Source organism: Elephantulus edwardii, unplaced genomic scaffold (assembly GCF_000299155.1).
Source record: "Elephantulus edwardii isolate Elephantulus edwardi_28Jun2011 unplaced genomic scaffold, EleEdw1.0 scaffold00096, whole genome shotgun sequence".
Classification (NCBI taxonomy): Eukaryota; Metazoa; Chordata; class Mammalia; order Macroscelidea; family Macroscelididae; genus Elephantulus; species Elephantulus edwardii.
The window spans coordinates 8,045,399-8,071,204 of record NW_006399846.1 but is presented as its reverse complement, the minus strand read 5'-3'; the positions used below and the strand labels follow the sequence as shown (position 1 = coordinate 8,071,204).

The 25,806-nt window shown below is 43.2% G+C and overlaps 1 protein-coding gene across 1 annotated transcript in view; it reads left to right on the top strand.

Annotated features, from left to right (window-relative positions):
• Window positions 1-25,806, top strand: part of CACNA1C (calcium channel, voltage-dependent, L type, alpha 1C subunit) — an 847,113-nt gene that overhangs the window by 590,183 nt on the left and 231,124 nt on the right. The window contains exon 10 of the mRNA XM_006891374.1: window positions 23,498-23,588. Within this exon, the coding sequence (XP_006891436.1) occupies window positions 23,498-23,588 (91 nt within the window). The remainder of the gene's footprint in view (window positions 1-23,497; window positions 23,589-25,806) is intronic.

Sequence of the window (25,806 nt, the reverse complement as noted above, 5' to 3'; positions counted from 1 at the left end):
GAGATGGATTGATTCGGTGACTGGGGTAATCGGGATGGGTGTGTCAGAGGCAGTGCGGTTGCCACAGGATAGAGCAGGGTTTAGGGCTGTTGTGCATAGGGTCGTTTTGAGTCGGAAACGACTCGACGGCACATAAAAACAACAACAACAACATGGGAACACAAGCCTATCTACTACCCCACAATGGTTTTCCTTCTCATTCTGCCTACCTATACTCATCCCCTTACATGCTTCCAGTGAAGGGTCAAATATGTCTTCATTCTGTTTCTGCCTCACAACGACCAACTAGACAACCGAGAGTGACAGTCAGGAAACAGTTAAGAGAGTGCCAAGAATAAATCCCTAGCTGCTGCTTTAGGACCGGAAAGCTGCATATGCTTAAAGCTTGAAAAGGTCAGCTCCCTTCAAAGGGGGCAGAGGTTTGATTTCATCCATTACGTCGTGGTCCTTGGCATAATGCTCATTTCATTCACTGGCTGCAATGGAGATTTATGGAGTCAATGTTACCACAAGCTGAGACTTAATGAGATCTCTACTGTATCTCCTAGATAGAGTGGAAAGCAACCATTTTGGTAATAAATAGAAAACAGCGTCTAATTTGTAAATTCCTCTTTCCGTTGCAAGGTTTAATCAGATCAGTGAAACTGAAGGGAATTGCTGATGACCAAAAATTATTTTCCATGTCTTAATCCGGCCAGGAAACATTACTCGTAATGGAAATGGCATGTTGTTCTGGCAGTAGTAGGGGATGACATTCGTCATTAGGCTAACCCAATTGTTGCTTATTGAAAAACGTGTTTAAACTAAAATCTATTTAAAACGAAACTGGAGCGGAGGATCCACATCATTCTGTAACTGGTGTCACTGGTTCAGAGAAGCAAAGTATCTTTCCACTGCAGCTACAGCGGCTGTCCTGTATGAATTCATCTGCTTTCTGTGGAAGCGGCCGGAGGAAGGCAGATGGATCACCGTGGTGCCCAGACTTCAGTCACGGAGAGAAAGCAGGTTAAGAGAGCAGAACCCAATCTCTGCCAGGACCTTGGTTTCATTATGGTTAAAAATAAAATTTAAAGAGGCACAAAAGGGAGGTTAATGCACTTATGTATCCCCAACATTGTACTTCAGTATTTTTCATGATTAATCATAGTTAAAAGATTTATTTCAGTTGTCTTCTCACAAGCTGCTAAGCGTTTCCAGGACAGAGACCACGTCATGTGTAATTTACTGTTCATTACTTCATGGTGAGGATGACCATGAGGAAGACAATGAGGAAGTCGCTGGCCCCAAAGGGAGCATGGTTAACTACAGGCAGCCTTAGGGGTTGGCCCAGAGACCACATACATCATCACAGAAGAGAAGTCTCCAAATGACCTTTTAGATGCAAAGCAAGTGGTCCTGGGGCTCTTCTCTTGGGCTTGGACTTTGCATTCCCTAACAGACAAACACAGCATCCAAACATCCACCACACCGGATGCTCTAACTGAAAGTGAGTGATAGCTCTCAATGATGGAGCACCTTGTCTAGACTGTATCTTGAACCTTGCATTATTTCTCCAAGATTGGTATTATTATCTTCATTTTCAGACAAGAAAACTGAAGGGTCAAATAATTTGCCTAAGGCTTTGCTAATATGTTTAGCTAGGATTCATAATCCTGTTTGCCTGACTTTTCTTTTTCTACCCTGGGAATTTTTCATGGTCGGAAGAGGGTAAGCATGACAAACAAACAAACAAAAATATCAGGCCTGGTAGCAGAAAGAGCAGATAGGGCAGGAAGAAGACCTAATAAAGGAAGTTAGGAGAGTGGGTCCTTGGTTCCAGTCCTAATGCAGGCATACCAAGGAGATAGGGAGGATTCAGTCCTCCAGACCACCACAAAACAGCAAATATCTTAATATATAATAATCACATGAACTGAGTCACACAAACGTTTTTCATTTCCTAGGAGCTCTGGTGGCCTAGAGTCAAGAAGCTGCACAGCAATTCTGAAGGCACACAGTTCAGGGCCACCAGCTGCTCCATGGGAGAAGGCTGGGAAATCTCCTATGCGATTAATGACCCAGCTGTGGGTCGGTTCTGACTCAAAGGTACACAACACAGTACATATAAGCTTGTGTTTACACTGCGCTGTGGTCTCCTAAGTGTGCAACAGAGTCAAGAAAAAGCTAGAAATATTGTGAGACTCACCAAAATATGGCCCAGAGACACTAAGTGAGCACCTGCTATGGAAAGAAGAGCCCCTATGGACTTGCTGGATGCAAGGTTGCCACAGACCTGTTTTTAAAAAGACATGATCTGTAAAGCACACAAGCGAAGTCCAACAAAACAAGGTATGCCTGTCTTAGTCCTGCGATCAAGGCCCCTCCCTCTCTGGCTCCCAATTTCCTAATACATACAATAACTAGTCAGATCATCCCTGTCGTTATCCCTGTGAGGTGCTGTCGAGTAAGAACTCATGGGGACCCTATGAACAACAGATCTGAACCCTGTCCTGTCCTGCACCATCTTTTCTCATCCCCAGTGCACTTGAGGTCACTGTTGTAGACACTATCAATCATTGAGGGTCTTCCTCTCCTTCTCTGGTCCTCCATCTGTCCAAGCAGGATGTCTCTTTCCAATGAACAGCCTCTCATATGCATCCTAGGGAGCTCTGGACGCCTAGGGGGAAGAGAGGTGTGCAGCTAATCCAATGGTGGGGCCTCTCTCCTAGTTCCAATCCACTAGCTGCTCTGAGGGCTAAAGATGGACCATCTTTTTCTGGGGTGCAATTTACAACCTCTAAAAACCGACTGGGCAGTTTTGAGTCATTCTGATTCAATGTCAATGAGAGTTTTGAGCACTCTGATCCTGCAGAGCCCCCAGTTAGCACTGTCTTTCTCTTTGAGCCCCATATTGCAGAGGTAATTGGTGGCTGGACCAGAGAGAGCAGATTCTCATTCCCAGGCCCACCTGTGCCTGAGCAGCAGGGGCTACAAGAAAGGAAGAGCCCTCTGCTCGGGAACTGCAGACCACCTCTGCACAGAACCAAGCTGCTGACCTCCTCAAAGCCCACACTCATCTGCACGATCTCAAAGCCAATCTCCTGACTGCTTCTGTCCTTGTCTTGAAAGAAGCAAAGCACTGTTATCTTCTAACTCCCTGCACCGATTCACACAACCCCTCTACAGCATCGCCTCAGCACAGCCACTCTGCCTCTGCCTGAGCGTTCCTGGAGTGGGAACTCCTAAAGACCCATCTTTGTGCAGCTCCAGACGTCAGAAAATTCTTCCCTCTCCTGGGCTGATACCTGCCGCTCTTTAACTGCCTCACACTGGTCTGAGGTGTTGTGGGTGTAACATTGTCCTTCTGGTGGTGATGTTAATTATCCTCACAGGGTTAATTACTTGCACTAATTGCTTCTCTGCTTGCTCTCCTGCCTTACATTTCCATTAAATGTGCCTTTAAGATCACTTCCCAGCTTTTCTCAGTCTTTCCAGTAATTCCGAGGTCAAGTCTGAGCAGTTAAATGATGCACTCTTTGCACATAATGAGTTGGTTATGAAGAAGGGCCTGGAACTCCCTCCTTACTCTGTCATAAAGAGTTCCATGAGACCGCGCTGCCAGCTTCATGTCTTGTCTTCCTTCCCACCCACCATCATAGATGTGGTCCCTGTCTCCGCTTCAGAGCCGAGCTTTGCACTTGGCTTGGCCCCCTCCCTTCTACAAGGAGCCTTACTCCATCATGTTATTATCGAGTCTCAAAACAGGTCAATCTCTTTCTTGTTTTCCCTAAAAAGTCCCTGGGTGGTGAGGATCACTTTTTCTGGACCACTGGCCTGTAGATTCGTGGTTCAGGCTCAGGTAGTGCTGTGGGAGAAAGACGTGGTGATCTGCTTCTGTAAACTATTGCCTCCAAGAAAACCTTACGCATCAGTTATACTCTGTAATATATGGGGTCATCTTGAGTCAAAATCAACTTGATAAAAGGGGGTTGACTGCTTAAAACAGAAAAATATCCTTTCTTCTCACTTTTTGAGCCCCCTCCCCCAACCCAGATGATCAATGAAATGCAGACAGCAGAAGCAGTAGTTAGGTGATTTTGCCCAAGGTGTAAACCAGTGCTCCAGCTACACAGAATCCCCAGAAGACGCTCATCCTGCTGTCCTCACCACCCATATTCCCTTTCTTTGCATGAAAGCCTTTTTCTTTCCGTAGCCCACTCAGCATATTGTTGTTGTGAGCTTCCAGAAAGTCTCTTTTCATTAGAAGCAGAAGCACAAGCCTGTCTTCTGAGTCTGCTCTAGGTGGGTTCAAACCACCAACTTTTTATTCGTAGGCAAACAGCAGTTTGAACCACCCAGAGACTTTGCTCACCTTCATCCGGAATCCAGAATTTCTGTGCCCTTTCCGTTCCTCTGGATTCTCACAGCGACAGAGCCCATGGCATGAATCCTTGTGGTATCTGAGACTCAGAAGGAGAAAGGTAACAGAGGGGAGCAGAGACCTCAGACAGTGAGGCCCAGTTGAACCCAAGTCCCTGCCTCCCTTTTAAAGTCAATTTCTGTGTATTAGCATTCCCACTTCCCACCAGTGCCTTCAGGCCTTTTGCTTGTTAGAGACCCCTGGTTCCAGTTCTCTAGGTTTTAAAAAAACCATTTCATTCTTCCAGAGAAAGAACAGTCTCTTCAACCAGCCCAACTCTCCTGAGATATTATAGCAGAATTCTAAGATTAAGGAAGAAGAGAGAGGAGGGATGAAGGCTGAATAATGCCTTTGATTCTGATTCAATGATGAGAGAAGAATCTGGAAGGAGAAGCAGTAGAATAATAAGAGTGGCCTCTTACATTAAAGTCTGAGGCTAGCTTTCCCTTCCCTGACCTTAGCTTAGAGACACCCCCTATTGTGGGCAGTGGGGAAACACTGCCCACCATTGTCAAGTCTCAGACTTTATGGCAATAGCAAGAGAGGATGGAGCTTGTGATTAGAGAGCAGAACATGGATTCTAGTGCCAGCTCCAGGGAAGCAGTGGATGCTGACCCTGAGGCTGCCCCAGAGCTGCCCATTTGTGCCTTCTATGGGGATGAAGAAGGTAAAAGAAAAGTGAGCTGAAGTAGTTATGTGTCCTAGTAACAGCCAGTATTCACAGAATGGCTCCTGTGCCTTCACAAAGTGTGCTCCCATTCCTATCTAGCTTCCCAGGGAGCAGGCCAGCTGGAGCCAGTAGGACATTCCCCACTTTCTGAGAATGGTGGTGCAAATGAAAAGACAGACTTGAGCTGATAAAAGCCAGTAAGGGACATGGAGTAGGAGGACATGGGACATGTACAGCCTCAGCCTCTCCTTGCCAGCCTTGATAGGGTGTCAGCACTGAAGCTGGAATGGGTGAGAGGAGCAAAGGACCACCAAGTTCCACGTGCCTGTCTTGGCTCTGCTCATCAGACGCCTGGTTTCTTCATTTATAGGTTGTAGATGGTGATTTCTGAGCCTCACCAGGGATTAAGTGAGATGATTTCATGAGAGTACTTTTAACAATACTGTCCCCTTTTCTGAACCAGTTTTGAAACAGAAACAATTCGTGTGTGTGTGTGTGTGTGTGTGTGTGTGTGTATACACAGAGATCTATTTATCTACACTGTATATGTTTATCAAAAAAGAAAGTAATGTAATAACTGTATAGTTCAAGAGGGCTCTAGGGCGGTAGGACTTGCAGGATAGGAAGACTCTGCATCTGGAAGGACCAGGAGGCAAGAAGAGTTGGTTCCAGGAGGTGAGACAGCAGGACAAAGACCCAGATATAGGCAAACACCATGTACATTTTGTTGTTGTTAGCTGCTGTTTGGCAGTCCCTAACTCGTGGCAACTGTACACAATACAGTAAAGCCTTGTCAGGTCCTGTGCCATCACCAAGATCAGTTCGAGATTGGACCATTATGATCCACGGAGTTTTCACTGCTGACTTAGAAGTAGATTGTCTTTGTTTCCTACTCTATCATGAAACTTACTCAGCATCTTAGCCATATGCAAGCCCTCACAAACAGAAGGGCAGTGGCTACACTGTGTGTGGAACATAACAAATTATAACTAACATTTAGAAGATCAGGACTTTCAGAACACTTAATTGTGCCTATGCACAAAACCCAGACCAAGACGGTATTGTGTGAACAGAGCAAGGGAACACTGCATAATTTATAATCAAGAAACTTATGCCTCAGGACTGTGTCCTTTCTACAAACCTGTTCAGTCTGTGTTGAGCAAATCATTCAAGATGCTGACCTTTGTAAAGAAGCATATGGCATCAGGATTGGAGGAAGACTCATTAACAACCTGCATTATGCAGATGTCACAACCTTGCTTACTGAAAGTGAGGAGGATTTGAAGGAACACTTACTGCAGAAAATCAAAGACTACAGCCTTCCGGGTTATATCACAACATCAAGAAAACGAAAATCTTCACCTCTGGACCAATAAGCAACATCATGATACATGGAGGAAAAAATATTGAAATTGTCAGTAATTTCATCCTCCTAGGATCCACAATGAACACTCTTGGAACCAGCAGTCAAGAAATCAAAAGATGTATTACATTGGGTAGATCTGCTGTAAGGGACCCCTTCAAAGTGGTGAAGAGCAAAGAAGATAGTTTCTCAAGACTGTGCTTGATTCAAACCAGAGACTTTTCAGTTATTCGATGTGCATCCTAAAGTTGGACAATGAATAAATAGAACAGGAGAATCTAAGCTCTTGAGCTGTAGCATTGAAGAAGAGTACTGAACGTCCCATAGATTGCCATCAGAGCAAACAAATACATCTTAGAGAAAGTGCAACCAGAATGCTTCATAGAAGCAAGGATAGTAATGCTTTGCCTTCTATTCTTTGGTCATATTATTAAGAGGGGCCAGTCCCTGGAAAAAGACATCATACACAGAAAAGGAGGGGAAGACCCTCGAAAGATGGATTGACATAGTGACTGTAACAATGGGCTCCAATGTATAGCAGAGTGGGACAGAGGGTGCCAGATAAGGCAAGGTTCAGATTTGTGGGTTATATGGTCGCTATAAGTTGTTGTCAACTCAGCAGCTCTGAGTAACAACAGCAACCCCACAAGATGTCAAACCAAGATGAGCTGGTATATTTCGGAGACAGACGCTAAGAGCCTAAACTTCTGGCCACACACTGGACAGAAATGGAAAACGAGGTTGGATAGATAGAGAGGAACCAAATTATAAAGGGCCTTGCAAACAGGCTGAGGATTCTTTGTGGTGAGTGAGACATCTAATGATAGGAGATAATTAAACCTGATGCTGAGGGAAGATATTCCCTGGGCAGATAAGAGAATTAAGGATGAGCTTAAAGAACCTCTTCTCTCTGCACCCAGTCCCTCCCCCGCCCCCAATATATAACCAAGTCAATGCCAGATCTCTCCTTTATGGTAGAGTTCAGACCTTTCTTTTTTTCCCCCCCTGAGACAAAAGAAGCTTTACTAAAGCCCAGCAAATGCTCACCCAGGCTTTGCTTGCAAACTTCCAGTAATAAGCACCTCTCAAGGCAGCCAGGCTATTTGGGAAATGTTTTGTTCATTTGAGCAAAATCTCTATCTCCCCTAGCTCTCATTCCTCTGAAACTATCTGGGCTGGTGGTATCTTTCTTCCATGTGAAAATCCTTCACATATTTAAAAGGGTGATGAAGTCTTCTGAGTTGAATTCTGTAGACAAAATCTTTGCCGTTTCTTCAACTGTTTCTCATGGAACATAATTCCTCGACCCTTCACAGCCCCACAACTCCACCTTTAGCTCTGCTTCTCTTTAAAGAAGGTCTTGAGCACTTAACCTCTGTTCTGACAGGGTCTGACTGTGATAGATGAAGATAAGCCATTGTCCTCTGGTCCTTTGTCCATAGCAGTGGACCCAGGAATGTGTGAAGAAATACTGCTGAAGAACCTCTCCATGAAAGATGTAGATGATTAAAATAGCAAGACAGGCCAAGGGCTCAATCCTCGATAGGGCAAGAAGGAAGGAAATAACAATTACATGCATCCAGCAGGCAGAGTTAGGAGATTAATTAAAGAAAAGGACTCACCACAGAAGGGGGCAAACTGATTGATGTTCTGACAGCTGCCCATAAACTCATTCATGAAATTATGGGGCTGAAGAGTTACCACGGGGTTAAGAGCTAAAACAACTCACTTCATATAAATGTCATTAATGGAGGTGGCCTAGAAATTTAAGGCAGCAATTTACTTGCATGCTGGAAAGGAAGATAAGGCCGAGACCCTTCCAAAGAAGTATTGTCCCATGCTTGAGATGGCTTCCCCTCTGTGGATGCCCAACTCCTTCAAGACAGTGCTGGGTCCAGATAGAACCTCCTTGCAGGAGATCTGACCTGGGTCAAACTCGTGGATCAAACAGAAAGCTGTGAAGAAGACAGGGTGCAAGAAAAGGGAGAGAATCAGAGTGAATTATGAGTTCTATAGCTATTGTAAACAGCAAGAACAGGGCACAAAGTCCAAGATTCATCCACAGTGGAACTTTTGGATTCCAGAGAACAGACAGGGCCTAGAGACTAGGCTCAGGTATGATGATGCTTTTCCTACCAAGATGGGCTTTTTCCCCCTCTAGCAGGAGTGGCATCCGCTTCCAGAAAAGCTTGCCTCCAGAAACTCTATGAACTTGAAGAAAAGACAAAGTTTTGTGTTCAAGCCTTTGGTTCATAGGATCACTATGGATGGGTCGCATATGACTTCTATAGCACTTAACAGCAGCAACAATCATGTGAATAGCAAATAAGAAAACAAGGTAGCTCTACTGGTGGAAAAGGACTCTACACCAGCTGTGTGCCTCTCCAAAAAACCACTGGCCCTCTTTGAAACTAAAATGAAGAGCTGGCTGTAGTCTTTCAGAACTCATCTGTTAATCACTGATTAATCATCTGATTAGCATCTTCATTTCAGTGACTGTGCCCCCTCCCTTGCCCGGAATCTACAGGTCCCATTGTGGGTGACTCTTGAAACTGTACCCTGTTCTTTGCTGTTGACAATAGCTTTAAGGCTCGCATCCCTCTTTTCTTGGGGCTTATCTTTCAGGCATTGCTTTGTGTTGATTAGTATTAGTTTGACCCAGGTCAGGTTAAACAGGGGAAACTCAGCCCCAAAAGAGGAAAATAATTTGCCCAAGGTCCTATGGGTGCAAAGCAGCAGAGCAGGATTAAAATTGAGGACCCACAGCTCCATGGCCCATGCCTTTAACTATGGCACTCTCTCTGTGCCTTCCTCTGTGTCCAGAAGAGCTGGTAAAGAGGTCCTGGGCAGGATTATAAAGTAAGTGGCTCATCCCTGTGACCTCCATCTACACGTCTCAGCAGACCTCTTGGTGATCCAAGCACCTCTTCAGCACTCTCTCATTGTCTTCTCATCATTAAGAAAGCACTTTGTAAACTCATCCATTATACAGGCATACCTGGGAGATACTGTGAATTAGGTTTCAGGCCTATGAGATAAAGAGTAAAGTCGACGTTGTGATCAAACCACATGATTTTTTGGGTTTTCCAGTGCATCTAAAAAAAGTATGTTTACACTATGTCAATTAAGTACAAACGCATTCTAAAAAGATTAGATGTATTGTGAGAATTTCCTCAAATGTGGCAAAGAGACACGAAGTGAGTACATACTGTTGGGAAAAATGACTCGGATAGACCTGCCTGGTGCAGAATTGCCACAAACTCAGTTTGTATAGAACGCAGTATCTGTCAAGCATGCAGTAAAACTGGGCATGCGGGTATAAATACCTAAAAAGATAGACTTACCATATGGTCTACCCAGGCTCAAATCCTTTATCTTGTTATATAAGCTTGAGTCTATTCCAACTCTGAGCAACCCAAGGTACCGAGGGTAACTGCCCCATGGAGTTACCCAGGCTGTAATCTTTATGGGAGTATATCATCAGATCTTTTCACTCAGCGTCGTTGGGTGGGCTCAAACCAACAAGCTTTTGGTTAACAGCTGATAACTTTAACCACTGTGCCACCAGGATGCCTAGATTCTATTAGCTGCTTGCTTTGAATAAATTACTTCATTCTCAAAAACCTCAATTGCAAAATGTCAGCATAGACTTGTTCTGAAGGGAAGATTATATAATGCATATAAAGTATGCAGAACAGTAGCTAGCGTATGTTGTTGTTATGTGCCATCGAGTCGCTTGCGACTCATAGCGACCCTGTGTACAACAGCCCTAAACTCTGCTTTGTCCTGTGCCAATCGCACTGTCTCTGACACTCCATCCCAATTATCCCAGTCACTGAATCAATCCACCTCATAGAGGGCCTTCCCCTCCTGTGCTGTGCCTCCACCCTCCCAAGCATGATGTCCTTCTCCAAGGACTTGTCTCTCTTCACAACATGTCCAAAGTATGTTAGACGGAGCCTCAGAATCCTTGCCTCCAAGGAACCACCCGGCTTAACCCTTTCCAGGACAAATCTGTTTGTTTTCCTAGCAGTCCATGGTATTCTCAATACTCTTCTCCAGCCCCACAGCTCAAAGGCATCAATTCTCCTTCTCTCCTCCTTGGTCATTGTCCAACTCTCTGATGCATAACAAGTGATTGCGAGCTAGCGTATAGTAAATGAAAAAAAAAAAAAAACCAAACCACTATTATCATTAACACAGAAATGACAGCAATTACCATGATGCATCCCAAAAGTATTCCCACTCGGAAGAGACAAGGCCTTCAAATGGAGAAATGATAGTAGACATCACTGGGCTGGGTTAGAGGGGATGGGAGTTCATGTCATTCTCTGACCCTTTGCTTTTTCTACCACCTAAATCCTAGATTGTATTAGTTATTAGCTTTGAAGAAATGACTTGGTTTTAAAACAGTGTCCTCTCCCTATGTAAAAGTTCTTTTTAGCCTAAACAAATTAGATTTCCTGATGAATCCCATAGAGAAGGGCCACCATAATCCCTGTCTAGAAGATCCTAGTTGCCTTTCATGATTGCAGTCGAGCTCTGTTTATATCACCCCTCCTCTGTGTCGTCAGATATCCTGTTACCCACCTTCCGTATTCCTGTACTCTCTAAGACCCTGCAAGTATTTCATATTATAACATGTTGCTTGGCTAACCAAATGGCCATGAGTCTACTGGTTCAAATCCATAAGGAGCTCTATGTGAGAAAGATGTACTTCTGTTAAGATTTATAGTCTCTAAAACCTAATGAACAAAGATTCTCACTACTGTGCCAATTGGCAACTTCGTGATAGAGAAGAGACTGAGATTGTTGATAACTTCAGCTTGCTTGGTTCCACAATCAACACTCTTGACAATGCAAAAGACAAATTGCATTGAGAAAATCTGTTGCCAGGCCTCTCTAAATCTCTAAAGAGAAATTATGTCAGTCTGGAGATTAAGGTACACCTCACCCAGGCCATGGTCTTCAGTTACTTGCTATGCATCACAGACTCGATGATAACTAAGGATAATAAAGAAGGATCAATGCCTGTGAGTTGAGGTGCTGGAGAAGAGTCTCGAACATACCTTGGACTGCCAGGAGAAACAAGTTTTTTCTGGAGAGGATGAAGCCAGGCTGCTCCCTGGAGCCAAGGATTCTGAAGCTCCATCTCACATACTTTGGGCATGTGGCCCGGAGGGACAAGTCCTTGGAGAAGGACATCATGCTTGGAAGGGTAGAGTGACAGCTCAGGAGAGGAAGGCCCAGGATAAGAGAGGTTGGCTTAGTGACTGCAGAAATGGGATTAGGTCTGTCGGAGCTGATGAGATTGGCTCGGGATAGGATTGGCAACTCAATAGCACATAACAAGAACAATGACATGGGGCAGAAGTGGCAAAGGACAAGGTTGCAGGCCAAAGTTCAGAAGTTCATTTATGCAGCTGAGCTCCCTTCCCCTGCCTCCTCGTGCCACTGCCCCTCCCCACAGTCACTCCTAGTAATAACGGAGGTGGCTCACCTCAGTGGTGCCATAATGGTGGAGATAAATGTTCTGCCTGGTAGCACGGGAGGTTTATGGCCTACTGAGAGCACAACGACCCTGGTGTTCTTCTTTGGCTAATGGCTCCAGATCAAGGGCAGGCTTTTATGCCTCCTTCCAGTTTATAGCAGTAATAATAATTATTATGATGGCACATCATGCTTATATTGTGCCTTTTTAATAAGGCCACTTTGTTTGGCTTCTTAATATTTAATCCTGTTTTATATTTACTTTCTGATGGTTTAAAATCAACTTGGTCTTAATTGCTTCTCTGAGGAAACCAAGCTGGGCCAGGGCTGGAAGGAAGCTACTGAGAAAGTTCTGGAAGCTGGCAGCACCTTTCTCAGAGGCGTTTCAGCCCAGAAGGCTGGCTTGGCCTGGGTGCTGTTTTGTTTTCTTTCTTTTTTTAAATTTTTTTTTTATTTTTCCTTTCTCACAATCTCTTTCCTCCTCATTCCTACCATCTCAGGTGTTTTCCTCTCTCATTCCTTGCCTTTATTCCCCTTAGAAGAGACCCTTAGTTCATTTTCTGGTTCCATTTATTCATGTCTTAGGTGAAGAAATGAGACCCAAGGTGTTCATGTGACTTTCCAAGGGTTCCGAGCTATCTGAGGTCAGGGCCAAGACAAAGGCTGACCTTGCCATTTCCTAACTCTCAGTGCTGGGAGTATTCAGAGCTGAGCAAGGAGATCAGATGGGATTTCTCATCTACCAGTTGGGACCAAGGTGACCATGTAGTTGATCTAGCATACTGTGGGAAAGAAGTAAGGAAAGAATATCTTTCTGACTTCTTTTTCCCATAAGAGAAAATGAAATCAGATAAAACAAACAGTAATTCCTTCCAGCAGAGCCTCCCTGAGGCAATAAACACATCAGAATGTTTGGTTCCATCCTGCCATAGAGCTAACACCATTCCCCTGGTAGTAGCCCCCATCCCAGTCCTTATCAGTAGGTCAACCTATAAGTATGTGTTTGAGGAGAGTAACTGTGGAGGTTGCCTGATGCAGAAAGAAAAGCCCTGGACTCAAGGCGAGTCATTCCCTGCCAGATATTTACTAGCTCTCTTGTTGGACTTTTGGAGCAAATCCTTTGCCTTTCAATGGAAACATATCACAGAGATGTATTTTACAGGCTACTGAAGGGGGAAATGATAGCACTCTTACTGGGTGAGTTAGAGTGAATTCAATAAAGCTGCAGGGAGCTCAGTTAGGAATAGTGTGCACACTGGGGGTAACAGCCGTGGGAAGCAGTGACCATGGCAGATCTGAAGGGTCAAGGTGAAGCAGCAGGTAACAGAAAGGACCCCTAGCACTCAAGCTGCAGCCTATCCACACCCACCCCAAATGCAGGAGTCAGGCATTTTATCTGCCTTTATCTTCTCAGGCCCATCTACCAGCATCCACCTGGTGCTCGAGGTTGATTGATGCAGTGACTGGGGTAATTGGAATGGATGTGTCAGAGTCAGTGCAATTGGCACAGGATAGAGCAGGATTTAGGGCTGTTGTACATGGGGTCACTATGAGTCCCAAGGGACTAGATGCACATAACAGCAACAACAACAGTAGGAAGCTCATTGCTGTTGATTACAAGGTTCAACCTCCTGAGGTGCAGGGCGTGGTGAAGAATGGTTCTCAAAAACACATCAAGATAATCAGCATATAGGGTGTGTCCTTACAACTCCAGGAAGATAAAAAAATGTTATAGTCCCTTAGAAGCACAGCACAAGGAGTCCTTGGATGGAGCCAAAGGTCAACATACTCAGCTGCTAACCCAAATGTTGGCAGTTCAAATCCACTTGAAGTTGCTTGGAAGAAAGATCAGATGACCTACTTCTAAGCAATGAGCCTTTGAAAACCCTGGGGAGCACAGTTCTACTCTAACATACTTGGAGTTGGAATTGACCAGACAGCAACCAATTATCCAAGAAATAATTTTATCAAAGATCAAATTTTTTTTTTTTTTAATTTTTGTGTGAGTGTACCATCAAATCAGATCTGACAGGTACAGGAGGAGATTGTCCCTCCTTTCCCCGCAGAGCATCTGGTGGATTCGAACCGTGCGCCTCAGGGATTGTAGTTGCAGCTCCTTGCCACTAGGCCACCAGAGCTCCCCTAAAGATCAAAATCTTTGACGTTGAGAAGTTCTTATTTAGTCCCGAAAACAAATCTAGTGTTTGTTAAATAACCTATAAGAAAAATAGCTGTTAATATTTGTTGTTGTTGTGAACCATTGAGTCAGAATTGACCCATAGCTGACCTGGCGGGTTTTCTGAGGCACTTATTCACTCAGATTGCCCACTGTCCTCCCATGGAGCAGCTTGCAGATTCGAACAGCGTGCCTTCAGGATTGCAGCACAGATTGTTACCACTAGGCCACCAGAGCTTTTTTTTAGCAAGTATTTATCACACTTTAGACAATTCTTTTACAAATACCACTTCACTTAATACTTCATGGAAGTTCTTAAAATAAATGTTATCACTGATCACTTTATAAAGATGGAGAAGCATGGGTTGAAAGAAGGTTAAATAATTTACTTTTTTAAACATTTTTTCTTTTAATTGTGATTTTAAGAAAAATTTACAGAAAAGTTGGATTTTCATTCATTCATGGTTAATAATTTACTTCTAATATTTAAGAGTTAAATAATTGGCCTACCCCCTGTCCTGATGATCTAGTGGTAAGAAAATGCACTGCAATCCCAAAGGCATGTGGTTCAAACCCACCAGGGATTCCTCAGGAGGAGGATGGGCAATCTCCTCACATGCTATTAACTGCTTTGAAAACCTGCTTGAGAGTCAACTATGAGACAGTTCTGACTCGAGGGTGCACCACAACAACAACACCTTTCACTTGGCCAGGAGATGGTGAGCCTAAAACTTGTATCCAGTTTATTTTATTTGAAGTCTTCACAGACCCCAGTGTTCAAGGAGCACAAAGGCGGGGACTCATTGGATAATGTGGGGTGGTCCTTCAGGCCTTCACCAAGGAGGCAAGTCTAGAAATGAGCCTTTAGGAATGGGTGCAGTTTGAATGGACTAAGGCTTGGCAAAATTCTTCTGAAAAGGGCCAGACAGCAGATATTTTAGGCTTTGCAAGTCACGTAGAGTCTAATGAAGCTGTTCACATTTGTTGTTGCTTCTGAAGCAGCTATATAGATAACACATGCACAAAATAGGCCTGGCTGAACTCCAATAGAACTGTGTTTGCAAAAATATGACATAATATATGATTGTTTTATTATTGATATATGATGCCCGATTGAGGTACAGCCATATACATACATATATACATACACACACGTATTTCTATATGTATATCTATATATTTATGTTCCATATATGTATATATACATATACATTTGTATTTGTACATGTGTGCAGACATACATATATACACACACATACATCTGTATATATGTATACATATATACCAATCTGTCCATATGTATATGTATGTATATTTACATAAGTACATGCATTTTATATGTGTGTACACATATACCTATTTATGTATGTGGGCATGCATACCTGGAAGTATTATTATATATAAACACACACAATCTGTGCATGTGTGTGTGTGTGTATACACACTTGTGCATATACACATCCCAGAAGTTGGAATAAAAAAGGCATGTTCAATCATTCAAAGGACAGTGAGGAATGCAGCGTAAGGCAGAGACTTTCTGTGACAGTTAACACGAAATAGGAAGGATGGAGTCAGATTCAAGCCAGTCAGCCAAGGAGGAAATTGGGAATCCTTTTGCTTGTTAGCCATAACTTTGATGAGCACTTTGAGAAAATGAACACGAATTATAACCATTTACCTGCAAAAATCAATAAAATGGGCATCTGGCCAAACAAATGGCCAAGTAAGTTCTTCCATTCCAGCCTGGTGTACAACTCAAGCCTGCGAAGTGGGGGCCCAGCAGTCTGGCTGACCGGGACTCGGTCGACTAGGTCCATATGGCACCTGCAGCCCCAGAGAGGTTGAGACTGAGAGAGAAATAAATGCCTTCAGCTCCTTGGGCTTTCAACACCCCCCGTTCTTTCCTGGGCTGCTGGCCTCTGACACCACAGCCCTCTTCCAAAGGAGGAGGTAAAAGATTGACAGCAGCTGATGAGTTTTCTGACCTTGGATAACAGACTTCAAGCTAGTTTCATGATAAAGACAGAGCATTTCTCTTAGTAAATCTCAGGGAGGTCAGACCATGCTGGTAACAGTCAGAATCTCGCAGGGCCCCATCCATCCCTGCGACAATGTCAAAGCTGTTTGAGGTGACGTCAGAGATTTCAGAATGTCACATATTTCTCCATCTCATCCCAAGTTCATGCAGAGTTCCCTTATGTGGACTCTTGTTCCAGTGCCACTCATTCAGTCATTATGCATAAAAAGATCTTGAGAATGCCTCAAAGACCAGGGCCAGACATTTTCTATGTGGATGGTTCTTCTCCGCATCTCTCTCCTGGGGGGCTGAAGAACCAATGTTCCCCTTCTCACTTGATACGCCTTTTATAGTGAACACAGGCCAGTAGGAATGAAGCATGAATCACTGCGCCTTGATAGAAAGAAACAAGAAGGAAAGGAGAGAGGGAGCAGGGAGGAAAGGAAGGAGAACCAGCGAAGACTTGCTTTACGGTCTCTCTTGTGCATTTACTGCTTTGTAACCTTTGTGTCTCACCCCCCCCCTTTTTTTTTTTTACTGTAACTAAGATTTTTCTCTGGCTCTCAGAACTTTTCCAGAGGCCCTTCTATAACCAGTTTCTATCCACGTGAGTGGATTTCATATGTATCAGCATACATATTGTAACTCATTTGCATCATCATGGCTAAATGAGATCGATTTCTTTAAGGAAAGCATGAACACTGACACACTGGTACAGCCTGCAACAGATTCACCACTTGGAGATTTGTGTTAAGCTTTTTAAAGAGCTGACGGAGGATGATTGTTAGTTTTGTAAAGAGTTGTCTTCCTGTAGGGGAAAAGTGATGCTACAATGCTGTGAACCTACTTGCTTTCCATTGAGCATAGCCAGAGAAAGGCTGGCAGTTGGCCTGTGCAGCCAGACTTGCAGGGCATCAGCTGGTGCCCAAATTTCAGTGGATAAGCCCTCAGAGAATCTGCAAACCCAAAGGTACCAAGGATACCAATCTTCACGGTCTTAGATCTGGTGACCCTCCTCCAGCATGATTCATCTAAGATCCAGTTTCGGTAGAGTGTCTAGCATTTGAGATGACTTTGAATCCTCTCAGCATCCACATAACTGTTCTCCATGCGGGTCAGGGAAGACACTCATCACTCTTAGCCAAAAGGTGTGCACCTCTTTTTTTAGGCACAGAAATCATCCCACAAAGCACGTTCAAAGCAAGGATAGCCACCACGAGTAGATGTTTTGGGAGCAGAAAAGATTAATTTCAAAGATGTGATCAGATGTTAATAAGATGAGGTCCATATGTCTCAGTGTAGCCATTGGTTATATTACTAAATGTACAATTGTCATGTGTCAGCTGCAGTCGTGTGTGTTAATTAGTATTGCACTATAATCTCGTTTTCTTCTGGAATTGTCTCAGCAAAAGCTGTGAGCTAGAAGGACCCAGAGACATCCATTTTACAATATTTGGTAACCGTGAAGAGAGAAAGTCAGAAAACTAATTTTCTCTCCAGCACACTCTATCCTAAACCCTTTCAGCAGAGCATACTCTATCCTATGAAGGATGTATTACATTGCCTGCAAATGAACATATGATCAAATTTCCCATTTAAGAGCATTGAATGAGCTACTTTTAGGAAAAAAGTGATCTAAATCACTTCAGTTCTTTGCCATCTCTCTGTCTCAGTTTCCCAGCAACTTGGGATCAGGCTTTCTGCCTCATTCATAATGAGGACCCAGCATTTACAATTCTGAGACGTTAAACAGTTTAAGTATTCCATTTCCAAGAAGGAAGTCACATTCATTTCTCCAGGGCACTAAGTTACTCGAACAATCAGCTAAGATATTGCCATCTAATCTCTTAGTAATAGGAACAAAAATTGCATCTTTACCTGCTTCATTCTCTGAAGCGGTAAGTCCTTATGGGATAAGCTCTCACAAATTAATAGGCACTAGTATGTTAATGTACTGCTACTAACAGGTACGATATCTTCATTAGATCAAGAAACCTTTCAATATATAGCTTGGCCCAAAAGAGTGAGCTAATGAAGATCATCTTCAGCTGTCAAAGGAGATGGTTTAAGTGCGCCTCAAATCACTTCCCACGCAGACGCCTGTCAGCTCTACACTCATGAAAGGCTTGCCCTGGTCAAATTCAGTTATGCGTTACATTTCCATGTTTTTATTAAGATCTTTATGTCCACTGTTTTTATAATTATTACATAGTTATCTCTGAAAATGAACATGATGGGCCAGTATTAGATAGTGGGACGAAAGCTGAGAAATGTTCCTGTAGAAAAGGTTTCGATGTGCTGGGTTCTCCGTCTTTACACAGGGCTCTTAGGCACTCAGAAAAATGGCTTGAGCAGTCAGAACCTTAGAAGCTCCTTTACACATCAAGTAAAAGGCAAGTCATTACAGGATGCTCTCTTTAGTGACTGTTTTATCATTCTAAATAGGCATAGCTTTCTTTAGATGGAAATCTTAAACCAGGTCGTTCATTTCAGTTCTTACTCCCAGTGCAATTTTTCTTTTCTCATATAGTCTTTTCAAGAAGAGGGGGAAAGATGATACTGATAGTTAAGCTTATATTTAGTCAATGCTATGTATTTTAAAGATGATGGTGATTTGGGACATGAGCCTTTATACAGGTTAAAAATAAGCCTGACTCTTCTCTACTGTGAACCAGTCTTCAAATTCTCAATAACAAGCAAAGTTGAAGAAGTCTGTTGAAAATGTTCTCGATTTCAGGGCAAGAGGCTAAAATAAAGAACAATCTACTTGGTTTGACCTTCCCCAGAAGCTCTTTCCGAGAATTGGTAGGGCCACCTGACTATTCCTCTTCCAAGCATGTGCTTGCCTTCATGCATGGTGACAGATTTCTCACTTCCAGACACTCATGTTTACCACTCGTCCCAGCAGCCTCCCAGTGGCCTGACAGAGGCACAGCTTGTGTTACTTCTGCCAAAGGAGGGAACTCCTCTCTTCCTGAAAAGGCTGAAGTCTTTTGACACCCAAGCCCTTTGCAGAACTTCCCCCCTTTTCCTTGAAGTGATTAGGGTCCTTACACTCTCACCAGGGAGCTCTGGCTACACAAAGTTAAGTTCTCTGCTGCCAACCAAAAGGGAAGCCCTATGGGGTATTTCTACTCTGTCTTTAAGGTCATTATGAGTTGTAACTGACTTGAGAACACACAAGATCAGCATTTGCACTAACACACTCTTCTCCAGTTGTAGACCAAAACCAACAGAAGTTGAGAGAGTTGTTCTCTCTTACAGATAAATCTCCTCAAAAATCCAATAAATTCTACTTTTGCACATTCTTCATAGGTTCAGTTATAATCTATAATCTGTAAATGGATGGAAAAATTACTAAAATAAACCAAATTTTCTTAATTATCTAGATTCCCTTAAATGAACTAAACTTTTGGCTTTTTGGACTGACAGCCTTGATCCCCGAAAAACACGTGTACTTTTGGATATCATCTTTGAAAGAAAATCCACAAATTTTGAATCTATTCCCTTTGTAAAGATAATTTTAAAATAGGAATAACCAGTAAAATCTGTTGTCCAGTCAGTCCCAACTCAAGAATGCTCATGTGTGTTGAAGTAGAATGTGTTCCATAAATTTTCACTGACCAAGTTTTGGAAACTGATCATAAGCTTTTCTGGGTGCACTCAAACCTCCAACCCTTTGGTGAACATTCTTATAAATCATTTACAATTTATATAAAATTTGGCATTTCCTGGATTTTCTTTGAATTTTTTTTCCACAAAAGAGTTTCAATAGAAGTCCCAAAGACTAAGAACAATAAAATGTCATCTTGAGAAAAATCAAATAAAACCGTGGGTGGGGGAAGGACGTCCATTGACAAACAATAATGACTTTGTTGCACTGTTAAACTGACTAAAAAAAGGTTCACACGTGTTTTGGATGTGATCAAGCCCAAGATGTTTGATGAGTCTTTACTGAATGGAATTGATGATTTAGTCTTCAGAGAAGCAAAAAATTAAATGAATTTTTTTCCCCCACTTGGAGATGACACCATCTTTATGGTGAGGGAGTCCTTGGCTCCACTACACTTGAAGTCTTGCAATATTGTCCCATGTGTGGAAAGAGGCAAGTTTCCTGACCATTAGGTTGCAGTGAAGGGGACATCAAGGCTACCATTTTACTTGGCATTTATCCCATTTGGATTTCTCATAGGAGCACCACCCTAAAGCTTAATCAGGGGAGAGTGATGTCTCCCTCCTACGAAGACCCCTTTCTCAATGTAGAGAAACCAATGTGAACAGGAGCCTCTGCTGGAGCGGTTCCTTCCAGGATTCATCATCCCTTTTATGTTGTTAATTTATGTGATCTTGGGGTTTTGGTTCTATTTTTTTTTCTTATATACTTTTGGTTTATTGTTTTAAAAGTTTTTTGTTGTTTATTTTCGGAGATGAAAATGGATGTTCTATGTGAAAGCTGAGTTCCTTGTTTCTTTCTTTTGCCCGTGGCTGACTGCATGCTCTCTATTGATGTCTTGTTCCTGGTTCTTGACACTGACCATCTTGTCTGTGAAAGGAGGCACTCCGGCGGGCTTGATTAATAAGAAGAAAGGGAAGTTTGCTTGGTTTAGTCACTCCACAGAAACCCATGGTAATGTTCCCCTGTGCTCTCTGTGTGTTAATGTGTGTTGGTACACAGCAGACTGGACGGGAGGGTGTTTCTCTTGATGATTTGTGATACAGTGGTCCCAAGTATGTGCACATGTATGTGTATTTGTTTGTATGTATGTGTATTTTGTGAGGGGGTGGTAACCTGCTCCCCTCAAAACCACTGTCTTATAACCTCTTGACATAGAGAAAGTCATCCAGCCTTGACAAGCAGCAACAACTATTCCTTGCTGGCATCCTTCCCTAGAAAAGTGCCAACCAGGAGGGATACCACTATGAATGCAAGCTTGGTACTTTTTCCAGGTAGTGCCTTGACTTAGAATAGAATAGGGTCCTGGCTTGATCACTCCTACTGTGCTGGGCCTTCCAGATATGGTACCACCACCCACATGCCACTTCATTCACACACAATGGGCTTTCCAAGAGCAAAGTGCTCCCAAAGCAGATAACTTTTTATACACTGCTCGGCCCTTCAAACAATAAAGCCTGGAGAGTTAAAGGGCACTTAGGTCAGAAATGGCTGGATGGAGATAGGTAGGTTGAAAGACTGACTTGTTGTTGTTAGATGCCACTGAGTTGTGTATGACCCATAGTAACCCTTTGAAGAACAGATCTGAACCCTGTCCTATTCTGTGCCATCCTCACAATCTCTGACATGCTCGAACCCATTGAAAGACTGAAGGCTATCCCATTTTAAGATGTCTTTCATGTGGAGTACTCGCAGAGCCCTGGCAGGCTCTAGAGCTCTATCTTCCCAGGCTTGTCCAGAAGCCATTGCGAAGGTCTATCTCTCTTACCAGCACCCTCAAACTCTGGACAATGAAATGAGGGTAAATGCTATCAATTCCACATTACCATTTTGCTATTTACTACCTTCCACAAAAACCACAGTTAGCTTTTTTTTGTCCTAGAGTGTGAAATAGGAAGTTGGCCAACACTGGAGCAATCAAGATGACAATGGTGCATGGGAGCCGTGACACTTGAGCTCCAGCCTCAGTCCTGCGTGCTGGGCATCACAGCCATTCTCTAGGCCTCCCTTTCCTCTCCTTTTGAGATGAAGAGGACAAGTTAGAGCTGAATGATTTCTAATGATTTCCATCCAGCTTTAAACTTTTGTGAAATGTCAAGATTTTTTCACTCTGTCTTAGTGAAAGGAGTACTAGGTTGAGAAATTTCCCTTGCATTGAAGCCATGCATATGGTAAGTTCTGGGTTTTCCATTTTATATGTTCCATGTCACCCATCTACCTAAAAGAAAAAGAAATGGAAAATCCGTGTTCATCAACATTATTCATATACCCAATAAAGCCATTCCTGGACTGAAGCAACCCAATGGGGACTTGCTACCTAATCCCACATCACCTGATGTTTCACCTTGCTGTTTAGAAAGTCTGTAGCTGCTTTGTTCCAGTGGTTTCCATCACTAGATGAAGAGTTCTGTTCTGGAAGAAGAACTGAGCCATGATCAGCAATGTGGTGACCATTATAAAGAACAAAGCTAAGGAGCTTATTATTGTGTCATGTTAAATGAAAGGACAAACAATGTAAAGAAGAATTTTCTTGAATTAAATTTTTCTTTAGAAAAGGAACAAATAATAAAATAAATTACTCCTTAGAAGCTACTGAGCTGGGTTCTAAGCTGGAAAATTCCTAGTGCTGTAGAAAGCCAACCCACTTGGAAAGAAGTCCAGTATTGACTGGATAGGCTGCCTCTAATGGAGTTAACCCCAAACCAAATCCACTGCTGTGGTGTCAATTCCGATTCACAGTAACCCTTCATTTGGGTTTCTGAGGCTGGAAATGTTTACAAGAAGAGGCTTCCAGTCTCTCTCCCACAGAGCAGCTGGTGGATTTGAACTGCCAATCCTTCAATTAGTAGCTCAACATGTAACACACTATGCCATCTATCCTTCTAGTAGAGTTAGATGATTATACCCAAGTCAGCCTTGAGTTGTGTTGAGACAGAAGCATCAGGATTGTTAGAAGGTAGAGAAATTTCCTGAATACTTTCAACAGAACACATAGAGATTTCATTTTATGACTTTCACACATGGGTTTCTCCACCCTGGGTGGCAGCTAGTTTCATATTTCTGGAAAAGGGCAGTTATTTTAAGTTCTCTCTAGTTCAGATAGGTTCCTGGATATGAAAAATCAGAACTTACCATGTACAACAGAAAAAAGAATTCAATCCTCCAAATATACCTGGAAGTTGATGCAAATAGCAAGGATGCCCTTTCTACAAAACAATTGAACTCTAAATTTGAGCATTGAGCTTCATAGAATTAGTGAGTGGGAAGAATAGAAAAGAATCAAATCATTGTATGACAAGCAATGGATTCAGATGCCAAGCTTCCACAGCTCTGAGCTGTATCTACTTTCCTACACACATCGGGCATAGGGCAGAGACTAGGAGCCCATGGTCAGTTTTTCAGGATGATTCCTAAAGGTAAAATTATCTTATCACTAGGTGATCTCTCACATTTCTACTAGTTTCAGTGTCTTGGCAACAAAAGTTACCCTAGACAAGGAGTACACATCTGAGTCAAGGGAATCCCTCAGCTTGGCCAGGGCCTCAGCCTGTTCACGTAGCAGCCCCTGACTCAGCAATCAGGTGTTGCCAGGTCCTCCTCTCTGTCAGCATTCAGCCTTGGGATGAAGTATGTAGTGAACTACCTCTCTTCTGTTTCTTTTTTCCTCCCACTCTCAACACCTTGTTCTTCATTCCTTTAACTCTTGCAGTGAGCATGCCCACAAGTGAGACAGAGTCCGTCAACACGGAAAACGTGGCTGGAGGTGACATCGAGGGAGAAAACTGCGGGGCCAGGCTGGCGTGAGTAGGCACGGCGAACCTGGGGACTGGGGCTTTTCCTGGGGTCTGGGTGGAGAATCTGTACTCTGAAGCCAAATTGGGCTTTCTCTTCACTTAGAAAGACTAGAGAACAAGGAAACAATAATAAATGGAAACCTCAGATGGACCTCTATATGTAGTTAAGAGGGCTCCAGAATTGAGTATGACTTCCAGCTGTGAGGAGGGGAGGCTTCATTCACCATTCCTGGACAGTCTGACTCTTGGATTTTGAGCCTTTGCTAACCAAAAGGGTCAAATCTCCCCAGAGGTACTTCACATGAAAGGCATGAATATCCACTTCAAACAACCAACCATTGAAAACCCTATGAGATCCCCAAGTATCAGAATCAATTCAGTGGTCATTGATTTTAATTTGTCACATCAGAGAAATACACAGCATGCGGATAGAGCTCTGAAGCCTGTTTCTTCCAAGTCCCCCTTCATCCTTTCTCAGAGTTGTCTAGACTTGTTCCCCTTGGTCCTGTTGGCCAGCTTTTCTACTCTGATAAATATTACTACATGGAAGAGAAACATGCAGGTAAGAAAACCCACTGAGATAACAAGGTGGGTCTTATTTGCAACTCTAAGATAACCACTTAGTGAAGCGAAACAGTGATGCCCAAATTTAAGCTTGAGTTTATAAAGTTGCCTGAGCTTAGCCTGGACTAAAGTCAGGCACCTGCTCTTAACAAGCTCAGGTTTGGGTTTCCATGTGCACTGGTCCCTGGGTCGAATCCCAGTCTCTGTCTTTGACCTGGGTCTGCAGCAAGGTCAGTGTCCACAGGAACCTCATACACAACAACTGATCTTAACTCAGCCTTAAAAAATGGAGACAGGTAGTCTCTATAAAAACCCCTCCTCTCCCTCAAAAAGAAAGATAAAAAGGAAAATAGTTTAATTGCTAAAAACAAACACACTAATGGTTTCATTACCAGTGTCTATGAAAGCGGAGCAACTATGAGCATGAAGTGTCCGAGAGCAATCAGATTCCACTTTTCAAAGTCCCTACCTTGGGTATGAGGATTACAAACACACAGTCAGTAAAAGGAACCGCAAACAGAAGATTGTGAATAGGCCCAATCCCAAGTAAAGTCAATTTCTAAATCGCTCTGTCAATGGATCAGCACCTCATTTCACCCTTTTCTTGAAATTGCTCGATAATATGGGCAAACCTCAGCCCAAAAGAGTAAATCATAGGCAAGCCTAGACCTATGTTGTGATGCCCGCCTTGCGAATGGTCTCCAAGAGAAAAGGCAGCTTTGGAACAGATCAGCTCCTGCAACCTCTACTTCCAGGGAACACGGGGGCTTCAGTATCACTCACTCTGACAGTGGCACCAGGGAGTCTGCACTGCAGATTTCTCAGCATTGTTGGGAAGCAATTATTGTCAGAATGTTGCTAAAATACGGTGCTAATTACATTTTTAAGCACAGTCCAAACCTGTTTCCTCTTCTCTTCTTTTGGAGTCATACAAAACAAGCTTTTACATTTCTGGAAGCGGGCCCCAGACAGAAATATGAGGGGAAAGAATATTGGAAGCCCTCGAAGTCCATCAGTTCTAGGTATTTGTGAGGTCTTAGTGCCAAGAGGATGGTTGGAGAGATGGTGATCAAAGACTCTGTAACTCTGGTGGTTTTTCTAACTCTGATTTTGAGCAGGGCTCAAGTAAGTGGTAGACCAGGGGGGTCTGGAGAGCTAGTCCCCAAAGTCACCTGGGAGTACATGTCAAGGGAATATGAATCCTCTGTTGGAAAGAGATCAGGCTGATGCCCCTTGGAGAGAAGCTAGAGTCTGTATTGTATGTCTTATTTCTTCAGGAGAACAAACTCAACCAGCTTAGAAGAGCTCTGTGTCCCTGTATTGTTATCCCCATAAATATCCACATTGCTTTAGCTACCCTGTGCATATAAAACACCTGGTCACAGTGCCAGAATTTTAATATGTACTTAATAAATTACAGTCTTTCCCATCTCCCCCACCCTCTAGACAATGGTGGAATCAGACTCTGCCAACATTCCTTACAGGAAAAACAGCGTGAAAATGGGCTGTGAGCCGAAACTGACTGTGATGTTCTGAGGAGGCAGTGACACACCGCCTTTTCAAGCCCAGGATTAGAAGGCTTGCATAGTAAAATTAGCTAGGGTTGTTGTTGTTGTTGTTATGTGCCGTCGAGTCGTTTTCGACTCATAGCGACCCTATG